The 22082-nt window shown below is 42.2% G+C and overlaps 1 protein-coding gene across 2 annotated transcripts in view; it reads right to left on the reverse strand.

Annotated features, from left to right (window-relative positions):
* Nucleotides 1-10214: 10214 nt before the first annotated feature.
* The window catches only part of SDK2 (sidekick cell adhesion molecule 2), a 468912-nt gene continuing 457044 nt past the window's right edge, over nt 10215-22082 (reverse strand). For both annotated transcript variants that reach the window (XM_081938775.1, XM_081938774.1), the window contains 5 exons: nt 20653-20817; nt 20370-20510; nt 18473-18611; nt 18219-18345; nt 10215-12505 (listed from right to left, as the gene is read on the reverse strand). In XM_081938775.1, coding sequence (XP_081794901.1) covers nt 12152-12505; nt 18219-18345; nt 18473-18611; nt 20370-20510; nt 20653-20817 — 926 coding nt within the window. In that variant the 3' untranslated portion in view covers nt 10215-12151. The remainder of the gene's footprint in view (nt 12506-18218; nt 18346-18472; nt 18612-20369; nt 20511-20652; nt 20818-22082) is intronic.

The following is a 22082-nucleotide window of genomic DNA, read 5'->3' on the forward strand; positions in this document are numbered from 1 at the left end:
AGTTCTAAATTATATATATATTTAAGAAAAAAAGCATATATTTAAAATATCATAAAAAGGAAAACATAGTTTAGCTGAATAATTTCAAGTTGTTTCCTTAACATTGGGCCATTGAGAGTGTCATCTCCCAGCACTCCAATTTGAAGAACAGTTGCAGGAACTGGGTATGTCTAGTTGAATGAAAAGAAAGACTAGGGGAGACATAATAGCAGTGTTCCAATATCTCAGGGGTTGCCACAAAGAAGAGGGAGTCAAACTATTTTCCAAGGCACCTGAGGATAGAAAAAGAAGCAATGGGTGGAAACTAATTAAGGAGAGAAGCAACTTAGACCTGAGGAGAAACTTCCTGACAGTTAGAACAATTAATCAGTGGAACAGCTTGCCTCCAGAAGTTGTGAATGCCCCAACACTGGAAGTCTTTAAGAAGATGTTGGATAGCCATCTGTCTGAAACGGTATAGGGTTTCCTGCCTAGGCAGAGGGTTGGACTAGAAGACCTTCAAGGTCCCTTCCAACTCTCCTATTGTATTATTGTATTGTATTGTAATTTCCACCACTGAAATTTAGTGGCAAGTGGTTGAATTTCAAGTGTGATTTGGGGGTTGTTTTGGGGAGTTTGCTTGCTTGCATAGACACACTCTGACCAACCTCCCACTGCATAATTCATGCCCTTCTCTTCTTACAATGTTTTTGCATCAACAGATGGCCATCTCTAGCCCTCCAGAAGATCAGGAAATTGGATTTGGGCTCTTGACTCCTCAGAGATTCTCCTCTTGTAATAAAAGGAAAAATCTAGATTTTTGCTGTCCAGTATATTATTCCTCTGCTAATACTTTAGGAGGACATAAAGGTAAAGGTTCCCAGTACATGTGTGCTAGACGTTTCCGGCTCTAGGGCGCGGTGCTCATCTCTGTTTCTAAGCCGAAGAGACAGTGCTGCCCGAAGACGGTTCCCTGGTCGCCATTGCCGTTGCCGCAAGGTGGGTTCTGGCAGTCACTACTGCCGGTTCTCTTGTGGGTGCACCCTGCGCGTGCTTGATGTGCGCTGCACACACATGTGCAGTGTAATAAAAATTGCTCTGCGCATGTGTAGAAGCAAAAAAAAAAAGAAAAGATGGTGGCCCTTATGGCGCCACCCAGAGAACCGGTTCGGGTGCGTGGCAGGCCTGGGTCGCTGCCGGTTCCAGCAACCCAGACCGCCAAACCACTACTGGTTCAGCTGAACCAGTCCAAACTGGTAGGAGCCCACCACTATATTGCAGGCATGTTTTTTATGTTCTTCATGCATGCACAGAACAATTTACAGTGAACTGCACACGTGCAAGCAGGGAAGTGCGCGCAAAGCGAGCCAATAGGAACCTACCCCTGGTCAGAACCTGCTGAAGTTCACCCCTGATGCTGCCTCTCCCCCTCTTTCAATTCCTGCTCGTCTGCATTACAAATTTTCCATTGGTTTTTCGGGCAAAATAATCAGCATCATAGCTTTCAGAGAGATAGCACTCACATGTTGTAGTTTTGGCTAACTGCAACATAGGAAACATGGCTTAATTAGAAAAAAAGTACAATTTAAAATAATGGCTTAGCATGGAGCTTGAAGATAACCATTGTAGCTATTTTGCATCTATTTGTAGCTCTGTATAAATGATTGCTAGAAGCCTTGCTTTCCAACTTAAGCAACCAGTACATTTTGGCACTTGTCATTTTTCCTAATGCTTCAGGGTATCAGGTCAGCTGCTCTTATGCAAAAGCCTTCTCGAAACAGCTGTGTTTTTGTTTGTGTCCTTTTAATTCACATTTTTAAAATGTTGCTGTCTAGTTTTGTTTGGTCTTTTAAAAATTTTTTCCCTTTGGATTTTGTATTATCAGCTTTTAAATAAAATAAAAAAAATAAAGAGAAAAACAGCTCCGGGGAATATCCAGCTGGGCTCTAAATGCTTCTACACTTCTACACATGGCTGGAATACAGAACTCCTCTTCACATTTAAACATGTCACACTTTTATTTTTTCAGGCTTTTCCCTGGGTATCTGAGAAAAGCTGCCACTGCTTTAAGGGAATCTACTTTTTAAAGTTAAAGGTAAAGGTTCCTCTTGCACATATGTGCTAGTCGTTCCCGTCTCTAGGGGGCAGTGCTCATCTCTGATTCAAAGCCGAAGAGCCAGCGCTGTCCAAAGAGGTTACCGAGGTCATGTGGCTAGCATGACTAAATGCCGAAGGTGCACGGAACACTGTTACCTTCCCACCAAGGTGGTTCTTATTTTTTCCTACTTGCATTTTTACCTGCTTTCGAACTGCTAGGTTGACAGAAGCTTGGACAAGTAATGCTAGCTCACTCCATTATGCGGCGCTAGGGATTCGAACCACTGAACTGCTGACTTTTCTGATCGACAATCTCAGCGTCATAGTCACTGAGCCACTGTGTCCCTAGTTTTAAAGTTAACGGGAGTTAAAAATGGCCACAAAAGCTTTTTACAGGCTAGTCCGGAAGTCTGCAAAGAGCTCACCTGCTTTACACAATAACACAGAGGGGTGGGGTGGGAGGGCTAACTTCCAGCAAAGTGCATCCCATTATTTGGCCTTTTCGAATAATTGTTTGTTTTTAGCCTTTTAGTTGTGTCCAACTCTGGGTGACTTTATAGGCAAGTGCTGTCCATGCTATCCTGTCAAGCACAACTTCTTTCAATTGTTGTATGTTCAACGTTGTGTTAGATTTGATGTTATCGAGGCAAATTCTTTGCTTGTCCCTTCTTCTTAGTTCCATTAATTATTCCTAGCATCCTTGCCTTCTCCAATGAATTTGCATCCATAACTTGGCGAAGTAAATCAGACATAATCTCACGATTTTAGGTTCTAGTGATGCAGAGATGGGTTCCTACCGGTTCGGACCAGTTCGGCCGAGTAGGTAGTAACTCGGCCGCCCATGCACCCGAACCGGTTCTATTATCAGCGACGCCATCTTGATTTTTGGTTCTGGCATGCGTAGAACAATTTCCATTGCAGAAATGTAATCCCCCCCCCCTTTTCTAACATTCTGTGCATGCACAGACATTTTTAGGAGAAAATGCGCATGCGCACGGAGCAATTTTTTTGCGCACCGAACTGGCAGTATCGCTGGTAGCAACCCACCCCTGTAGTGATGTGTTTGCTTTTATAAGATTGAACACCTCTCTGTTAGTTACTCTGGCTGTCCGTGGTATACCAGTAACGTATGCCAGCACCATAGTTCAAAGGTGTCAATTCTTCTTTGATCAGCCATTCTTAGTGTTCAACTTTCATACCTATATATCATTATAGGCTGGGGTAGGATCCTACCAGCTTCACTACCAGTTCGCTGCATGCGTGTGCGTGCACAGTTAAGAGAAACTTCTGCATTGAAAACAAGGAGAAGAGCAAGGAAAACAGCTGAGGAAGCAGAAAAAAAGGTTTGTACAACGCAGGGGCAGATGGGGGGGGGGGGCTCACTTTCACAGAAACAAAGAACCGGCTCTCTCTTGGCTTGAACTCAGAGTAACCAGTTCGGACTATCCGGTCCGAACTAGTAGAATTATCATCTCTGACTATGGGGAAGACTTTTGCTCTAACTAGCCTGCTTTTCATATTTATATCAGTATCTCTGCTTTTCCAGACCTTATTCATGGTAATCACTGCAGTGTGGCCTAAGGCTATTTTGTATTATTTTTTTCAGTGGAACTGCCATTGTAAACAATTTTGGATTCAAGGATGATAAATTCTTAAACTAATTCAATTTCCTCCTTGTTGACTTTAAACGTCTCATGTTGACCTGCAGCTGTTGTGATTATCTTTGTTTTTCTGATGTTAAGACTCAATCCTACTTTTTTTTTTTACTTTCGTTCTTCATTTTCCAGATCATTTTTTCCAGGTCTTCCTTATTTTCAGCCAATACCTCAAATCCTATCTCAAATCACGTATGGTTCTTCCCTAAATCTTCAGCCTATCATCAGACAGTTCCAGATGTAATTTCTGCATGATCACTCCAGCATATAGATTGAACAAAAAATGTGATAAAATACATCCCTGTCTATCTCCCTTACTGATCCTGAACCAGTCTGTGTTGTCAAAAAAACCTTCTAACCGTTGCATCTTGATCAGTGTAGAGTGACTTAATATGTCTGATCAGGTGGGTTTGGACACCAAGATCATGCAAAGCTGCCCAAAGCTTAGCAATAGTCCTCAATTTACAAGCACAGTTGAACCCAAAATTTATGTTGCTAAGTGAAAAATTTGTTAAGTGAGTTTTGCCCCATTTTATGACTTTCCTTGCCACATTTGTTAAGTGAATCACTGTTTGCTTTTCGATTAATAACAAGGTTGTTAAGTGAATCTGATTTTCCCATTGACTTTGCTTGTCAGAAGATTGCAAAAGGGGATCCCATGATCCCGGGATGGTGGGTCACTACAATCATCATAAATGTGAGTCAGTTGTCAAGCATCTGAATGTAAATCATGTGGCCATGGGGATGCTGCAATGATCATAAGTGTGAAAAATGGTTACAAGTCACTCTTTTCAGTACTGTTGTAACTTTGAATAGTCACTAAGTAACCTGTTGTCAATTGAGAACTACCTGTATTATGTTCTACACAGTCAAAAGCTTTTCTGTAATCGATAAAACACATATTTTGATAATATCAAATGCCGCACCCCTTTCTAAACCAAATTATACATCAGGTAACTTTTGATCAATGACATTTTGCAGCCCCAGTTTAATGATTTTTAACGGAATTTTGCTTGCATAAGAAATCAATGCAATTGTACAGTAGTTGGAACAGTTTGGGGCATTGCCTTTCTGCACTAATGGGATAAAAACAGATCTTTTCCAGTCCTGAGGCCATTGACATGTAGTCCATATCTCTTGACACAGGGCAGTGATGATGTTAACTGGCACTGGTCTTAATAATTCTGCAGGTATTCCATCAATATCCGGGGTTTTCCAGTTTGGCAATTTCTCCATGGCCCATTCGACTTCCCCTTTCAAGATGTTTAGTTCTTTATTATTGGGCTTTCAACATTGTTATCTTGATGGTAAGTCAAACTGTTATAGAGTCCTTCTGTATATTCTTTCCATCTGTTCTTGATCTTCTGCTGGTCACTTAATACATTCCTGCTGTGGTTTTTAACAGTTCCTTGCCATGCTGAAAAGCTGCAGCTCATCTTTTTCACTACAACAAACATGACCATAGTACAGTGATGGCGAACCTTTGTTGGCTCGCGTGCCACAAGTGGGGGGAGCGCAGGGGGGTTGAGTGCGGGCGTGCCGCACCCATAATGCAACGCGCGACCCCCCCAGTGCGCATGCATGCAAAACGCGTGACCCCCCCATTTTTACATGTTTTTTTTGCCCTCCCCATGCTCCAGGGGCTTTATAGGAGCCTGGGGAGGGTGAAAAGAGCCTATCCCGACCCCCCGGAGGCCCTCCGAAGGCTTCAGGGACTGTCCAGAGGCTTCCCTGAAGCCTTCGGAGCACTTAAAACCACCCTCTGAGCAACCCGGAAGTCACTTCCGGTTTGCTCGGAGGGTGGTTTTAAGCGTTCTGAAGGCTTCAGGGACGGTCCCTGAAGCCTCCAGGGGGGCGGGGGGCTCTTTTCACCCTCCACAGGCTCCTATAAAGCTTCTGGAGCCTGGGGAAGGCGAAAAATAGCTTTTAAAAAGGTGAACTCAGCTGGCCAGCGCGCGCACGCGTGCTGGCCAGCTGACAGGGCAGCACCTCGCGTGCCCTGACAAATGGCTCCACGTGCCACTTGTGGCACGCGTGCCATAGGTTCGCCATCATGGCCATAGTATGTCCCTTCCTATTAGCTTCTTCCAGATGTTGACACTGCTCCTCTCCCTGCCTATTTTTGCCTTTCCTGGCTTCATGTTAGAAAATTGAATTCAGCTTTTAAACTTCATCCTTATTACCTTTCCTTTGGCCACTCTTTGCTGATCAGCTATTTTGATGGTGTCATCACATAGCCACTTGTTTTTTCTCTTTGCTTTTTGGCATGACACATACTTTCCAGCAATTTTCATGATGTTATCTTGGATCTCTCGCCACTGTTCATTTGGATCTTTCCTTTCTAACTTCACGAATGAATAAATATGAATCATAGTTGAAGAATTAGGGAGAGACAATTTGCGAGTCTAGGATTCAGTTCACTCTAAGAGGCTCTTCACCATCCTCCCTAAGCCAGACATGACCTTGAGCATTTTCATGTCTTTCTTCAAGAGGCTTAAATTGGTGAGAAATCAAATGGATACAATTACCATCTTGTGTCTCCACTGTAGCCTGTAATTAATTGTAACTTGACATAACATGGCATTAGCCACCTTCTGTTTCACTTCTTGATGAGATGAATTGACACACAAGAGGCATGGAAGAACTAACATGCTAATGGCAGGCAACAAGCTGGGGGAGGTCAATACAAATGTAGAAGAGAAAGAGGGGGATGTAGTCATCAGATTTTACAAACACTAGTATCTCTAACAAGGGCATGTGGTCTTTGGCCTCAATATAGACTCTACTGCCCTTCAGCTAAATGCAAAATTGTAGGCGACAGGGTAGGAATTGTCCTAGACCTAGAGCAACATTTGGAAAGCCACAATTTCTGCATCATATAGACAAGATGTGTCTGCTGTTCTTTCCCTACAGATGGTTACAACTCAGTCTCCTTATCATTAACCTCAGCATCATCGTCTTGGAAAAGAAAGCATACCGTAACCAAGTTTGCATCTCCTTAGAAGGACAGAGAGAGTGATGTTTTTAATGGGCTTCTCTTTAATAGGCTTCAGGCTTGCCAATTAATTGCCAGTCAGCCAAGCAGCTGCTGAAGAGCAGCCTTTATTACCTCTTCCCCAGCGCTGGGCTAATCTCTTTCAAGTGAACAGCTACATTATCCAAGCCAGTGGCTTCGTTCTCATTCTCGCATCAATGGGTAATTAAATCTCGGGCTGCAGGGCGCCAGCTGATCACCTTGCCCGCGCAGTAACTCTTGCTAACCCTGCTGCTGGTGTTGTTGGGGGAAGAGTGCCCTTCAATCCATCGGATTGGAATTGCTAACGTAGCTTCCTCAGGAAGTCGCAGCCACTTCTAGAAAGAGGCTGAAGGGTTAAACAAATGAAACCATAATAAAAACATGTTCCACCGGCTATCATTTTGTAAGCGAGCAGGTTTGTGTTATGTGCCTTATCTCATGTTTTATTTCATGTACTTTACTCACTCGGTAAGTGTGGATGCCCAATGACTGCCTGGCTGAGGCCCTGAAACTTTCTTGGTGAGGTTTTTCAGAAGTGGCTTGTTCTTGCCTCCTTCCTAGGGCTGAGAGAGAGTGACTGGCCCAAGGATACTGAGCTGGCTTTGTGTCTAAGGCAGGGATGTCAAACTCCCAGCCTGCAGGCCGGATGGGTCACGTGCTGGCCATGCCCGGTTTAGCGAAGAGGGGAAAAGTCCCAATATGTCATGTGACGCCACCATGACGACGTGGGTTTGACACCCCCGGTCTAAGACATGACTAGAACTCAGTCTCTTGGTTTCTAGTCTAGCTGTTTAACCACTACAGCAAACTGGCTGTCATTTTGGATGCTCTGTTAATTTTTACATAAGGCACAATCTAAAGAGCTTTTATCTTACAATAGGATTTTATATATAGTGCTAAGGAGCTTAATTAACCGTGGTTGGTTGGGTAAACCTCAATTGGCTGAATTTGTACCATAGATTAAGCTATAAATCGGTTTCCAACCTACAGTAATTGGATTTGCCTAATGCACAGCTAAATCCAAACTAAACGATATAATGGCTTAAAGTGATGATTACCCGATCAATATAAGAAGGGATTGTGAAAAGAAGCAATGCTGATTATGAAAACCTTCACACAGTTCCATAATTAGTATATAAGTGATGAATGACAGTGTAAATGACGTCCTCCAAAGACACTGACTGGATCCATATACCATGTTAAGTCTTACTATGATTGGCTTGGCTTGGTGTGACATGTAAACCTACCATTGCAACATAGAGTTGTACGAACCAAATCAGAGCTTGAGTATAAAAAATCTTTTTAGAAGGAGAAAAAGAACACCTAACTGATCATGCAATGCATGAATCAAGTATGAAATTGGGAAAAACCTCCTCCATTCAATCAAGTTGCTCCTAGATGTAAACATTCTCCAATTTAGCGCCATAAGAAAGAAATACATTAATGCTTTTAACCTCGAGAATATTGACAACTTCCAAGAAACTTGTAAAAAAACCCAGGTCTCTGCCTTTTCAAAAGTTAAGGAGCGAAAAGAATGCCTAAACATTTCAGAACTATCTCTGCAAACTCATACAAAGGTATGACAGCATAAATTTAATATTAATTAGTAAGCAATTTGCATATGAATGCTCTATATTTATCTGACAATATGTGCCATATGATGCTGTTAATTTACGATGGTTATCCCCCCCCCCCCAATCATCATTCATGGGATAATAATCTTCTACAAGAGAATTTAAAAAAAAAACTTTTCTGAGTTACATTCACATTTATTTGTTGCCAGAGTGCTATAAAGGTTAGCCATTTGTGGCTTACTTGTATGGGACCTCTGTGGCTTTCGTAGTATTTGTAAGCAGGATAATGCTATTTGGATCATCTGAACATATGGGTCCTTACACCAGCAGTGAGGTTTCTTTTTTATATTTACAATGATAATTGTTTTTTTTTAAAAAACACTAGATCTTAAATGCTAATAGAATATTACTGTAAGACTATGCCCGATAACAACCTCAAAATATGCTCAGACATGTCTTTCTGTGGATGTATATATGAAATCTGGCCATTTTTCAGGAAATAAATGCTACTTTGAGGAAAGATTTCTATGCCACATTCAAACCTGTTTGTGTGTGGTAAAAATTAAGACATCCTCAAGCAGAACCCTCTTCCTGGTCAGCAACAATATTAAAATCTTTCATATTTGCCCCCTTTTTCAGGATGTTTATTTGCAGCCAACTATGTGTGTGGGTTTTTTTTTTTTAGTAATCTCCCTTCTAATGGCTTAACTAAGCCCATGTGTGACTGGTGTGCTAATAAAGCGTAAATTGAAATTTTCTTGGAAATCACCTCGGATCAGAACAAATCATACCCTATGTGTTAAATGGAGGGTAGTACCAAAGTTCCTCATGATTGTGTAAGATGTAGTTTGTAGCTGAGTTATTTTATGTTATGTGGCGACCAATCTCGGGAGATCCTTAGCAATGTAAATGTTTGATTGCTGGGAAAAAAAGTGGATTTGAGATGGTGCTTTTTGCATAGAAAATGACACTGAAAACAATGTAGATTCCATCCTTTAGTGAGCATCTTTATGCAGTTTCTTTTGAAAGCTCTGTTGCTACAACTATGATATCTTGGTTTGTATTAAAATTGAACTGGATTATTTTGTTCAAAATAAGGAAGCCGCTCTGATAAGAGTCTTTAAAGGAAACATGGACGGGCTATGACAGTGTTGGCAAACCTTTTCGATACCGAGTGCCGAAACGAGAGTCCAGGGAGGGGGGAGCACCGGAAACTAGAAGAGTTCTCTGGCAAGAGTGTGCATGCTGGGAAGCTAAGCTTCCGGTTACCGGCATGCGTGTGCGTGCCAGAGAACTGCTGTTCTGGTTTTCGATGCTCCTGCATGTGCAAAGACTAGCTGGCCGGCGCGCATATGAGCGCCAGAATCCTGAAGAGCAACGTGCAACTGCTGGCGTGCCCGGAGAGATGGCTCTGTGTGCCACTTCCGTCATGCGTGCCATAGATTCGCCATCACAGGGCAATGAATTAGCTACTAAATCTGGATTTCAAATTTCTTGACAAGCTCCAGAAAATCCTTCCTCTCCACTATCATGAACAGAAAGATATAAACTGGCTGGCTTTGGAATTCTGGGAGTTGAAGTCCACACATCTTAAAGTTGCCAAATTTGAAAAACACTGGTGTAATTAATAGTTGTCCTGCCTGTTTTAATATCTTCCCTAGTACACATTAGGCTTATGAGCTTGTTTAATCATCTTTTGGATTAAATCAGGCGACCAAGCTTCAAAGCATCCAAATGATGGCCTGGATCCTTTCCCATGATTATTTTTGCTTCTTCAAATAGGCAGAAGTTTACGATCCTTCCTGGAAAAATAATAGGTTTCATTTTATCACTGAACGGCTTGTTATGAGACGATTAGTTCAAGAGGTGAAAGAACCATAAAACCATCCAAACTGCAGTTTGATTCTTTATTAAAAGGACCCGATGTGCCAGTTCAATGCTTTGTAAACCAGGCTTGGAAAACAATGTGCAAATAAAGGCATGGGGTGAGGTGGAGGGGATATAATGAAGACAGCTATAGCCAAGGAAAGAAGATAATCCAACAAAAGTGGAATGGTCACCTTTTTTCTCTTTCCCCCTTTCCCCCAATTATTCCTGGACTTCTTGCTCTGGCCCAAAACTCCATTAGAAAAAAAATATGGCCGCTGCAGATCTTGGGACTCAATAGGCACTCTGTGTATGTATATGTGTGTGTTTGCGTGTGTGTGTGTGTTTGTGTGTGTATATATATATATACTCTATTAGATGCTTAGAAACAAAAATAACTTTTATCTGACCCTTGCACTAAAATATTTTTTTAAAAAAAAAGCAAAAAAGGGAGAACTGTAACTTTCAATGTATTTTTCCCCTCATTCAGTTCCACTCCCTCTCCTCATCCTAATATTTGTGGGTTGTGAATAATTATTTTTTTAAAAAAAAAATCCCTTAAAAGAATATGGGGAAAAACTTTCCACTTCCATGGACCTGTAAAAGAGGTTTACTTTTGAAACCAGAGGGGCAAACGCTGCAATGAAGCCAAAGAGCAGCCCCCTGAAGTGATCCAATACAAAAGGGAGCTGTGCAGGATTGGGTTTCGCACATCTGCATCTCGTACCTGATACAGCCCCTGTCTGTATTTGGCTCTTCAAATTGCATTTGATTTGGACCAGGGTTTCTCCCTTTTCCTTCTTTCCTCCTTGCCCAGTGAAGTGAATGGGGGGGGGGGGAGGATCTGAGAAGACACGAGGGGGTGGAGACACCATCCAACCATGTGGGGAGGGGGTAGATGTCTTGAGGCTTGTTTGGATGCAGATGTGTAATTCTCCCACCATATGAGAGGAAGACCACTTTCAGTAGAGGAGATATACCAAGAGCACCGGTTGCCCGGTGATGGTATCACAGTTCCTCTGAACGCTGCAAATTTTTCTCCAACCGTTCTCAAATGCGCTCTCTCCCGTCATCACACAAAATGCACAGAAAGAAAACGATTACAGTACAGAGTCTAGTCAGCACCGTTGAGCTCAGCTAAATTCTGCATAGCCTCTGGCTGTGAATGGAAGAAGGTGGCCCGAGAGTGGTTGCTGCTCCTCCCACTTAACCCCCCTCTAGTTCATTCAAAGGTAGGCATCAGTCTGGGAAGCCTTTCAAAGTTGTTCCAGCTCCCTGCAACTGCTGCCGTGGCCTGGCCTGGCCGTGGCGAGTCTCCGCAGTCTCCGTTTCTTATTGGCCAGTCGCTAGCCACCAGGAGCGTATTCACGCGGACAAGTCCTTTGAGCCTCAGCCTTGCATCTAGCATATAGAGAGCATTGACTGCAGCAATTCGACTGGCTCCTATTTACAGCTCGCAGAGCCCTAACCCGTTCCCCTCCGAGGAAAGCTTTGGTTGGAGAACAAAACAAACAAACAAATCAAACCCCGATAAACTATTCTGAGAAACATCAACGTACATTTCCCCCCCCCTCTTTCTAGAAAACTGATCTGCAGGGAGGTGTGACTATAATACCAAATGTCCTCTTAGCTTCAAGGCTCCTAGTTTTACCCTGTTGCCTTCCACCCTTCTTTCAACAATAGGCCTGAAAAACAAGCTGATCTCCTATTTTGCTCCAGATGTTCATCTGCGGACAGATGAATTCCTTTGAGGAGCACTGTGCAATATTAGAAACAGGAGCCGTCAGTGAATTCAAACTCAGTTATGCCTGATTGTCTCCAACATCACATTACTTCTGAAAAGTAACACTTCTGGACCCAAAAGTTATGGTTATTATTAAATCCATCCTTTTTTGTTGTTACCCCCTTTTTTTCTCTTCTTCTTCTTCTTCTTCTTTTTCTTCTTCTTCTTTCTTTTAGACACATCAAACGAAGGAAGAAAACCCAGCAATAGGGGCTCTGGACCCTGGGGCAAGGCTACTGGGTGGTCGGTAAAGAGTGCTCTGCTGACTAGGTGGATTGACTGGCGTTTGTGGGGTTGGAGTCCTACTGGGTTTGGGTCGGAAGAGGCTGCCTTGTTGGGTACTGGTGCTGTTGGACAGAGGGCAATGGTCAGGATCCCCAGAGTCACTTTCTGTGTAACTGTAGGCCTGAGCCCGGGAGATGCCCTTCTGCTGGCGCCTCCATGAATTGTAATAAGTTGGGTCGCTGATGTAATGGTTGACAAAAGAATGGGCTTTCTGATGGTTCTGATCCACTTCGTACTCACTGTCGCTTCCCTGTGGAGGGAGATGGAAAAAATCGGTTAGAGCAATACAAAACTGTTTCTCACACATCAATCAGTGTGTGAACACAGATCAATTATGTGAAATTTCTCTAGATATTTTTTTTTTAAAAAGCAAGCTGGAAATTAGAAGTAACCGCACAGAGAGAACTTTTCCACAGTATTATGCTATCTATGGATTTTTTTTTCTAGACAAAAATAATATAGTGTAGTGTAGCACTGCATACTACACTACACTATATCATTGTAACTTTGTTTGGCCTTTTATACTTTTCTATGAACGTGTCTATAATTGGGTTTTTATACTTTTCTATAATTGTATTCTTTGATTATTATCTAGCTTGGGGATATTTTATATCAAATACATACTATTACATTTACTTTTTAAAGTAGATTTACAGTTACAGACGGTTGGTTAGTTTGGAAGGAATAGTCTACTTTTCATTATTGCAATGGAAATCCTTTCATTCCTTCAGGAGCTTACATCGCACTCGCATCTTTCTTTTAAAGAACAACAAGTCCATGAGGCAGGTTAGACTGAGAGTAACTGAGCCAAAGACACCTAGTAAGTTTCCATAACTGAGTAGAATCTGCATCTCCCTGCTCCTAATTCAAGCCCCCCCCCCCGCTGCCCTACAATGCAATTTTAACATTGAACATTGCAGAAAACTGTGCAATAATTTGGCTATTAAAATGGTAATTTAGAAAGCTGTGCTGTAGTAGTATGCTGCAGCTGCAAAAAAAAAAAAGCCAATGCATCGAGAGAAGGTTGGGGTCAAGGTCATATGAAGTGTTAACACCACTTTATGAGGCCTTGGAAAGACCACACTTGGAAAACTGCATCCAGTTTTGGTCACCACAATATAAAAAGGATGTTCAGACTCTAGTCTGTAAAGAGTGCAGAGAAGAGCAACAAATATAATGTTTAGCCTTCAGGAGACTGAAGGCTAAAACAAATGAAGAATTGAGTATGTCTAATTTAATGAAAACAAGCACTGGGGTGACATGATAGCAATGTTCCATATTGCCCATATTCCTCAAAGGGCTATCACAAAAATGTGTGTGTGTGTGTGTGAATCTATTTTCCAAAGCACCTGAGAAGAGCAGGGCGAGAAGTAACATATATTTGGAAACTTATCAAAGAGCGATCCAACTCAGAACTAAGAATAAATTTCCTGACAGTAAGAACTTTCTAGTATTAAAAGCCATCTGCTGGTAACTGAATATTTATTCCCTGAGAACATCTGTATTTTAAAGAATGCTAGAGAGGGAAGAAAAGAAAAAGAATTGAGCAGGGCAGGGCAAAGTTGGCACATTTCCCTCCTTTCAACTCTGCCTCTGTTCTCGTTAATTGAATTCAGCTTCTCCACTTGCAGAAGCACAATAGAGATCTTTCATGAGAATCCCCCCCCCCCCCAAGCTAGGGAACAGATCAAATCGCAGGTTTCAGCTTGCTTAGAGCGCCAAGAGTTTCTCAACGGTGGTACTCATTTGCACTAATTTCATCGGGGAGAAGGAAGTGGGAGACAAGAGGCTCTTGACATCCAGGTGATTGAGAAAAGTGAAACCAAGGTGATCAGCAAAGAGAAAAAGAAAGACACTCTGTGCTCCCCCCCCACATGTCTAAAACAGAGAGATAGGAAGGGAAACGTGTAGGCCCCTTATTTCCAAGATACCCGGAGCTAAGCAGCAATGGCCGGGACAATGAAATAATACAAATGGAAGATCAGAGGTGGTATTCAGCCAGTTTTGGCAGGTTCTGGAGAACCGGTAGCAGAAATTTTGAGTAGTTCAGAGAACCGACAAATAGGCTGGCCACGCCCATGCTGCCTCCCAGCCAATCTTCTTTTGTTGCCCTGAACAGGAGAATGGAGCTGGAAAGCAGGTTAGTGGGGTAGGGAGGGAATGGGGATTTTGCCTTTACCTTCCCCCAGAAATGGGGAGAGAACGGGGATTTTGCAGTATCCTTCCCCTGCCACGCCCACAAAGCCACGCCACACCCACAGATCTAGTAGTAAATTTTTTTTTTGAATCCTACCGCTGTTCTAGATCATACTGTAAATGAGCCTTTGATTATAAACTGGCATTTTTGCATTGCAAATCAGTCATTAAGTCACTTTAGTGTGCTCCTGCTCTATCATGTATTTTTTATATATTCTTGTTTTAGATAATGAAGGCAGTTATGACATTTCACAGAAAATGTACTATGTCCAGTCAGTTTTTTTTATATGTTGATGGCCAGTTATGTGTTATTAAAAGAAAGAGGAAGTGCATATGATAATTTTAAATGCAGCATTAGAACACCTACCATTTTAAAAGTGGTGCAATGTATTCCTTCATAATACAAAAGACTGTGATCAGGTGACTTGTGTACCTATTTAATCTGCAATTAATTGTGCCTGTAGCTCTTGGATATGACTCTTCAACAGAGGGCTTTCTGCAGAACACAGAACTGTCCGGCCACACGCATTTTAGAGGACTTGTCATGAAAGTCTGTAGCCCTCAGTCTCGGGGGATTTGAGATCCTCTCTCCACTCCCTTAAAAGCAATGACATGTGCTTCACCCCACATTTGCTACACTACATTTTACAGATTACCTTGGGGCCGCCTCAGGTAGTCCTCGACGTATGACCGATTGCTTAGCGACTGTTTGAAGTTACAAATAGACCTCCCTGAGGGTACTTATAACCTGGCTTCAAAGTGTCATGTGACTGCACTTTGAGTTTCTGGCAACCGAACTGCATTTACATACATTTGCAGTATCCTGCAGTCACATGACCACATTTTCATGGTTTTGCCAATAAAGGCAATTTATTTTCAATTTTCTGGCAACATCACCCATAGAGGGTTCGATGGGTTCGCTTAACGACCACGGCATTGCCTTAAAGACCACAGCATTCGTTTCATGACTGCCACAATAAATGTTGTAAGATCAGGTTGGTCACATGTCCAACCTGATTTACGTCCATCATAATTCATGACTGTAAATGAGCAGGCTCCATTCTGGTTATAATTCTAGGGCCACTTATGTGGTGTGTCTACATCAAAGATCATGCTAAATCAGTACAACTGTGCTTTCTGCAACATACCATATTTTTCAGCGTATAAGACGCACCAAAAGTTTGAAGAGGCAAATTAAAAAAAGTTTTTGCACTCTGCAGACCTCCCAAAACAGTTTTTTTGTCAAGAAAAGGGCATGTATAGCCTTTAGGAGGCTTATAGAGTACTCCTGGGGGGCCTTTTTCACTCATTTCTGCCCTCCCCAGCCCCCAGGAGCACTCTGGAAGCCTCCTAAAGGCAATGCACAGCCATTTTTGCAAAGGGGGCGGGGTTTCGGGAGGCCACAAATGCTGTATTCAGTGAATAAGATGCACTCAGATTTTCACCCTCTTTTTGAGGGGAAAAGGTGCATCTTATACTCCAAAAAATACAGTAGGTTGCCCCCAGAAAACCCCACAGCACTTTAGCCTTTTCAGATTCTTTCACAGATGCTCTCTGACATCATGAGGAATTTGCTGAAGCCAAACCTAATCTAAAGAACAGAAATAGAAGTGTGCACAGTTCAGTGATCTGGATTTGAAAGGTGATGGAAGGCAGACAGGACACCAATACTAGCACGTTCTGATAGAAGCTGGATCTTCTCCTGGGCTCACAGGCCACTCCCAAAGATTAGGAATTAATTTAAGAAGGGGCTGACAGGTGCAACAGACCTGACTCCAAATCATCTTTTCCTCTTCAAATCCCTTTCACTGCATGCCCTAAAAGAAAACGCTACAAGTTCAGTAAGATTTGAATTGAAGTAAGCTTATTTCAGAGCGCAGCCTTGATATGTACAAAGCTTGTTCCTATTGACATGGTTAAGTCTGACATTCATATCTGTCTTTGGGAGATAAGCATTTCTGTAGACAGCAACTGTCTGAACTTAATTCACTAATATCAAAACATTTGCCAGCATGGTCACTAGAATCTCTGTACAGGATAAAGGGATTATTTTTCATGTAGAAAGTCCTTGATTTCAGCCAGCAATTCTGGAACCTTGCTGGAAGGTCGTCCTTTTTGTCTGGGCTGGTTCACCCCCCACCCCCAATAACACTACAATTCAGACACTATGACATATTTTGTTAATCTGAATTAACTGGGGACTGATGCCTTTATAAAAAGCTCCTCTGAATATTCCAGAGCTTTGCTGATAGCTCCAAGGATATTTAGCTGCGCTATCCGGGAAGAATATGTGCACCTAGATGTACTTCTGGCGTGGGTATTTGGGCTGTCCTAGCAGTTCTCTCTGCTAATTGCCCTGGGGGGGGGGGGTGATGAGGGCTAGTTGAGGGCCAGGCCATTTGGCAAAGATTCTGTTCTTACACAAAACAGGACAAAGGAACCGTTTTGCTACAGCCTGGCAGGGTTGCCAACTCCTGTTAGCCTCTGAATTGCTATGCCTGTCGCCATTGGTAACAGTGCAAGGAAAAGAAAGGCCTGGCTGTAAGACGGCCTGTGTCCTAAGCCTGAGTTTTTGAGACAGATGTCCCTGTACTCCTCCCCTGGTGGTACTCAGCTGCCTCTGCTGATCAGCATCCCTTTCCCCAGAAGGATGCGTAGAACATACATCAGCAACTCCAGGAACATTTAATCCTAGTATTAAAACATTTCCATGTTTTAGTTTTTTAAAGCTACATGCTTGCTGCAATGACACTTCATGCTTACTCTTGTAAACATCAGTCTGGACTCTTAAGGGGAAAGGAAGTACGTATGATTAAAATCATGGTGAAAATCACTTTTTTTTACTGTGGGCGTGGGTTGGTGGGCATGGCAGGGGAAGGATACTGTAAAATCCCCATTCCCATCCCACCCTGGGGCCAGCCAGAGGTGGTATTTGCCAGTTCTCTGAACTACTCAAAATTTCCGCTACCGGTTCTTCAGAGCCTGTCAGAACCTGCTGGATTTCACCCCTGATTAAAATATTATAAAATTCATACTCGGGACTGAAACAGGCAGGTTGAAATCTATTGAAAACTATTTTCTGGTTACAGAGGACCAGACTTCTTCTAGCAATAAATCTAGTAGACTCCTTCAGTTGGGGCAAGTTCAGGGAAGTCAGTGAAGTGAAACACTTGTTGTGTCCAATGTGTGATTCTCTGATCATATCATTTTGTCACAATTCAGCGGGGGTGGGTAGGGGTTATCACCTATGGAAAAAGTTTGTTTGGGGGGGTGCCTTTATACGCCTTAAGGGGACGTGGTGGCTCAGTGGCTAAGATACTGAGCTTGTCGATCAGAAAGGTCGGGAGTTCAGCGGTTCGAATCCTTAGTGCCGCGTAAAGGAGTGCGTTCCTGTTACTTGTCCCAGATTCTGCAAACCTAGCAGTTTGAAATCATGTAAAAAATGTAAGTAGAAAAATGGGGACCACCTTTGGTGGGAAGACAACAGCGTTCCATGCGCTTTCAGTTTTTAGTCATGCTGGCCACATGACCACAGCTTCGGACAGCACTGGCTCTTCAGCTTTGAAACAGAGATGAGGACCGCCCCCTAGAGTCGGGAACGACTAGCACTTATGTGCGAGGGGAACCTTTACCTTATATCTCTTAAGATCCCTGTAAATTCATTTTGGAATGCATGTGCTCAGTCCATTTAAAATGGGTTTTGTGACATTCCTAAGACTCTCTGTGGTATTGCATCCCAAAGCTTCTCCCCTTCTAGCCTGACTTACTTGTGAATCAGATATTTCTGAAGGCTTCTCGGTAAGGCTGCTGCTCTCGGCTGGAATGAGGTCATTGTACTTGGTGACATCTTCATCTGAGTAGTGCAGTGAGCCTGGGCTGGGCCGTGGTGGGGACCTTGGGAGAGACACAGAAACTCTGAGATGTCATTCAAAAGGAAGTCTATTTTGAATGGGAGAGCAAGCGGGCGCTCCCAGATTTGCTTACCCCCCCCCTTTCTCACGAGTCTGGAAGCCTTTGGTACCTTGTATATATTCCATTCTTCCTGCAGAAGGAATTTTTTACTGACATACGGCGATTGTTCAGTTCTAGAGCAGGGAAGCTGCTCTCATCCAGGCTGACCATTTCACCATGGCTCAGTGCATTTGACTTGGAGTTGCTCACTAAAGAGAGGAAAGCAAGAACAGAAGCTGTTAGTATTTTGGAGTATTTTTTTAGAGCACAGAAAGAAGCTTCTGCCAAGCTCCTTTCTCTCCCAAAGAACAAATTTCAGAAGTTTGTCCTAAACTTTCTTGATTTTTTAATTGTGAGTCATCAGCAGGAAAAAAAAACCTAGCTCCCCTCCATGAGCTGCCCTTTGATCCTTTATGCTGAGCGAGGGAGATCAATGTCCCCGTTAACACAACATAAGGCACCATTTCCTGGCTTTAATCTCTTACATTGTTCATACATACTTTGCACCCAGGACAACATTTTGTACTATAATTTGAATAGAATTCTCACACTATTTCTTATCATTTACCTCTTCTTGATCCTACACGGGAATAATATAGGGCAATTCAGGTAAATAGGAATTTGCTAAATGGAATTAAGGATTTACTTCAAATACTTTTTAAAAAAAAAGGAAATCAACATTAACTTCCTAATTAAGCCCAAATCATTAATTGTCTCTCAATATTCCCAATCCTGAAATATGGGTGCTGAGCCCTTTTGGGATTCCTAGCATTTACCTTGCCCATAGGGGGATTTGGGGAAAGATCACATCCCAGCAATAAAAGCTTTGCGTAACTGTTTTAAAGAGTCAATCCATAGTAACTTTTGCTCCTGGCCTCTCAGAGAACTACGACCAAAATTATGGAGCACTAGAACCAGGCAGTGGAGATGATGCTCTGTGGTACACAATGGATTTCATACAAAGCTGCAAAAGAATGTTGGATTCACACAGAGTAGTTTCTGCTTTAAGAAAGTTTGTGCAAGAAGAGGGGAAAACTGACAGGTGCGTGCAAATTTCATTGGCTATGTTAAGAATTGCTTGAGGATTTTTTAAAGCTACGTAAGTTCCAAAGCATTCAGGTCACCTACAGCAAACTTTTTATGTGTGACTTATCTTTACAAGAATTCAGTGCTCATCACAGAAGAGGTTCAGGAATGTAGCTAAATGGGACTGGGTAATATGGTCACAAAGTCAGGGCTTTGATTAGGATTGCTAATTCCCTATTAGGAATGGGTTTAACAGGGACAACTCCTGTGTGTGTAATCACTGAGATAATTTTACACAGCATTTTGCTGACAGAAATGCTAACATCTTGAATCTTGCATTTGAAGGCAACCCAGGAACTACAACTGGGGCAAAATGCAATGGTTTGGTATCTGATGGATATTATTTATCCCAAGAAGATTATACAGCTACTTTGGGTTCTAGATTGGTTACCAGTTGGTTTTGAGTCAAAATGCTGGCTTTGATGTATAAAACTTTATATGGCTTGGTACCTGCTGAGTTACATTCTTCCATCCAAATTGTCCTGGCCAGTATGTATTTCCCAGGAAAAACTATTGATCACACCACACTTTTATAAAATAAGGGGAATGGAGACCAGTTGGTCCCACTTCTCAACTGCTGTGTCAGCCTTATGAAATATCATCCCCTTAGAATTAAGATTTGCTCCACCCCTTCTCATGTTTTATAAGCTATTGAAGATGGTTAAATAGTTATTTTTATATTTACCCTGGATATTTAAATTGGTTTGGATGTTTTTGCTAATTGCTTGCATGCTGCTGTGAATTTGTACCAATTTGGTGGCACACAAGCTGGATGGATGGATGGTTGGTTGGATGGATGGATGGAGACTTGATGCGTAATGCCCTCAATGGAAAATACCTGCTTATTGCAAATGAAGTCTTGAGACTATGTTGGTACTCACCTGAATCAGATTTCTTGGCATACTTCTTGCTCTGCCCGCGAATGATAAGGACAAAGACTAGGAGGAGGATGAAGATGAGTCCCACCAAAGCAATGACCACCAGAAACCACCATTCTTCATAGAAGGGATTGGCTTTTTGAGCTGGAAAAACAGGAAGAGGAATCAAGTAATCTCTTTCCTATAAGGATGCCTATGCCCCATGCACATTACTTCCGATAGCTTTTACTTAAAGATTAGTTCAAAGCATGCTGGCATGAGAGAAGCTGGATTCTATCCTTCATACCTGACACTGAAGGGGATGGACTGCTAGGCGTCCCATAGCCGTAGTCATTGACAGCAATGACCCGAAAATCATAGCTGACACCCTGCTTCAGGATATCCATGCTGAAAGTGTAAGAAGTCACTTCTTTGGGAATATCCTTTATGAGAATGTCCCACAGCCCCTCATCTGGAAGAGAAAGATATCAGTAAAGTTGCAATATTAAATGCAAAGAAACAGGAATACACAAATACACGTCAAACATGGGAGAATGTTGTCCTGTGGGCTGGAAAATGACTTTAGGGTTCCAATTCTAAAAAATAATGACAGAAAAATGCAAGCAATGTGTTTACACAATTAATTGTGGCATTTGTTTGATTTGTACAGCAGGAATCTTTACTTTTTTTAAAACACTTGATATGCTACATACCATTTATCCAAAATATTCTTGCATGCAGAATAGATATATATATAGGTATTTAAAAAATTAAAAGGAATGCCAATTCCAAAGAGCAGTGAGCAGAGTCCCACAATGGTTGGGAAAATGTCATTGCATAGCAGGTTCAGAGTTATCTAGGAAGATTTACTTTTAATTAGTTGCAGTTGCAACCAGTTCAAAATATAGATCACATTGTCTCCTCAAATTGTGTAATTCACAGAAGATGCCCGGGGATGTCTTAGATGGAAGATTTACCTTATAAAGTCACTGGAACGTTTTAGAATTTCTGCTGATTTTAAGCATCGAAGAGTCACAAAGAGCATGTGCCAATGATTTTGTTTTAGCACTGGCCTGTATATTTGATCTATATGGCAGTAGGAAACATATTTATATGATTTATGTGTTATCTGCATTGTACCCCTGTCTGCTGAAGCATCATGGTATTTAGATTATGCATTCTTTATTGGAGGACTGCCTTGTAGCTCTAGTAGCCAGATTGATTGCTGCACATGATTAACTGGCACCAACATTAAAAATTAATTTCTGGGGCTTCTATTTACCCATGGAATAAATGCCATGGAGATGGAAAAGGAAGTTCTGTCCCAGTCTTTAGAAATCCTGATTAATTTCCTCAGATTAATTTCCTTTTCTTGTAGAGATCCTTGGTCTTTTCTATGATATTCTCAAGTTCCTGCTTTTACAGGCAGTCGTTATGGCCACAATTGAGCCCAACGTTTCCATTGCTAAATGAGACAGCCGTTAAGTGAGTTTTGCCCCATTGTATGACCTTCCCTGCCACAGTTGTTAAGTGAATTGTTACAGTTGTTAAATTAGTAATACAGTGGTTAAGTGAATCCGTCACCCCCCCCCCCCCCCGTTGACTTTGCTTGTCAGAAGGTGGCAAAAGGAATGACCCCAGGACACTGCAACCATCATAAATATAAACCAGTTGATGATAAGCATCCAAATTTTGATCACATGACCACAGGGATGCTGCCATGTGAAAAATTGTCAT

The sequence above is a fragment of the Natrix helvetica genome (genome assembly GCF_964273705.1).
Source record: "Natrix helvetica genome assembly, chromosome: 1".
In the NCBI taxonomy this organism is placed as follows: Eukaryota; Metazoa; Chordata; class Lepidosauria; order Squamata; family Natricidae; genus Natrix; species Natrix helvetica.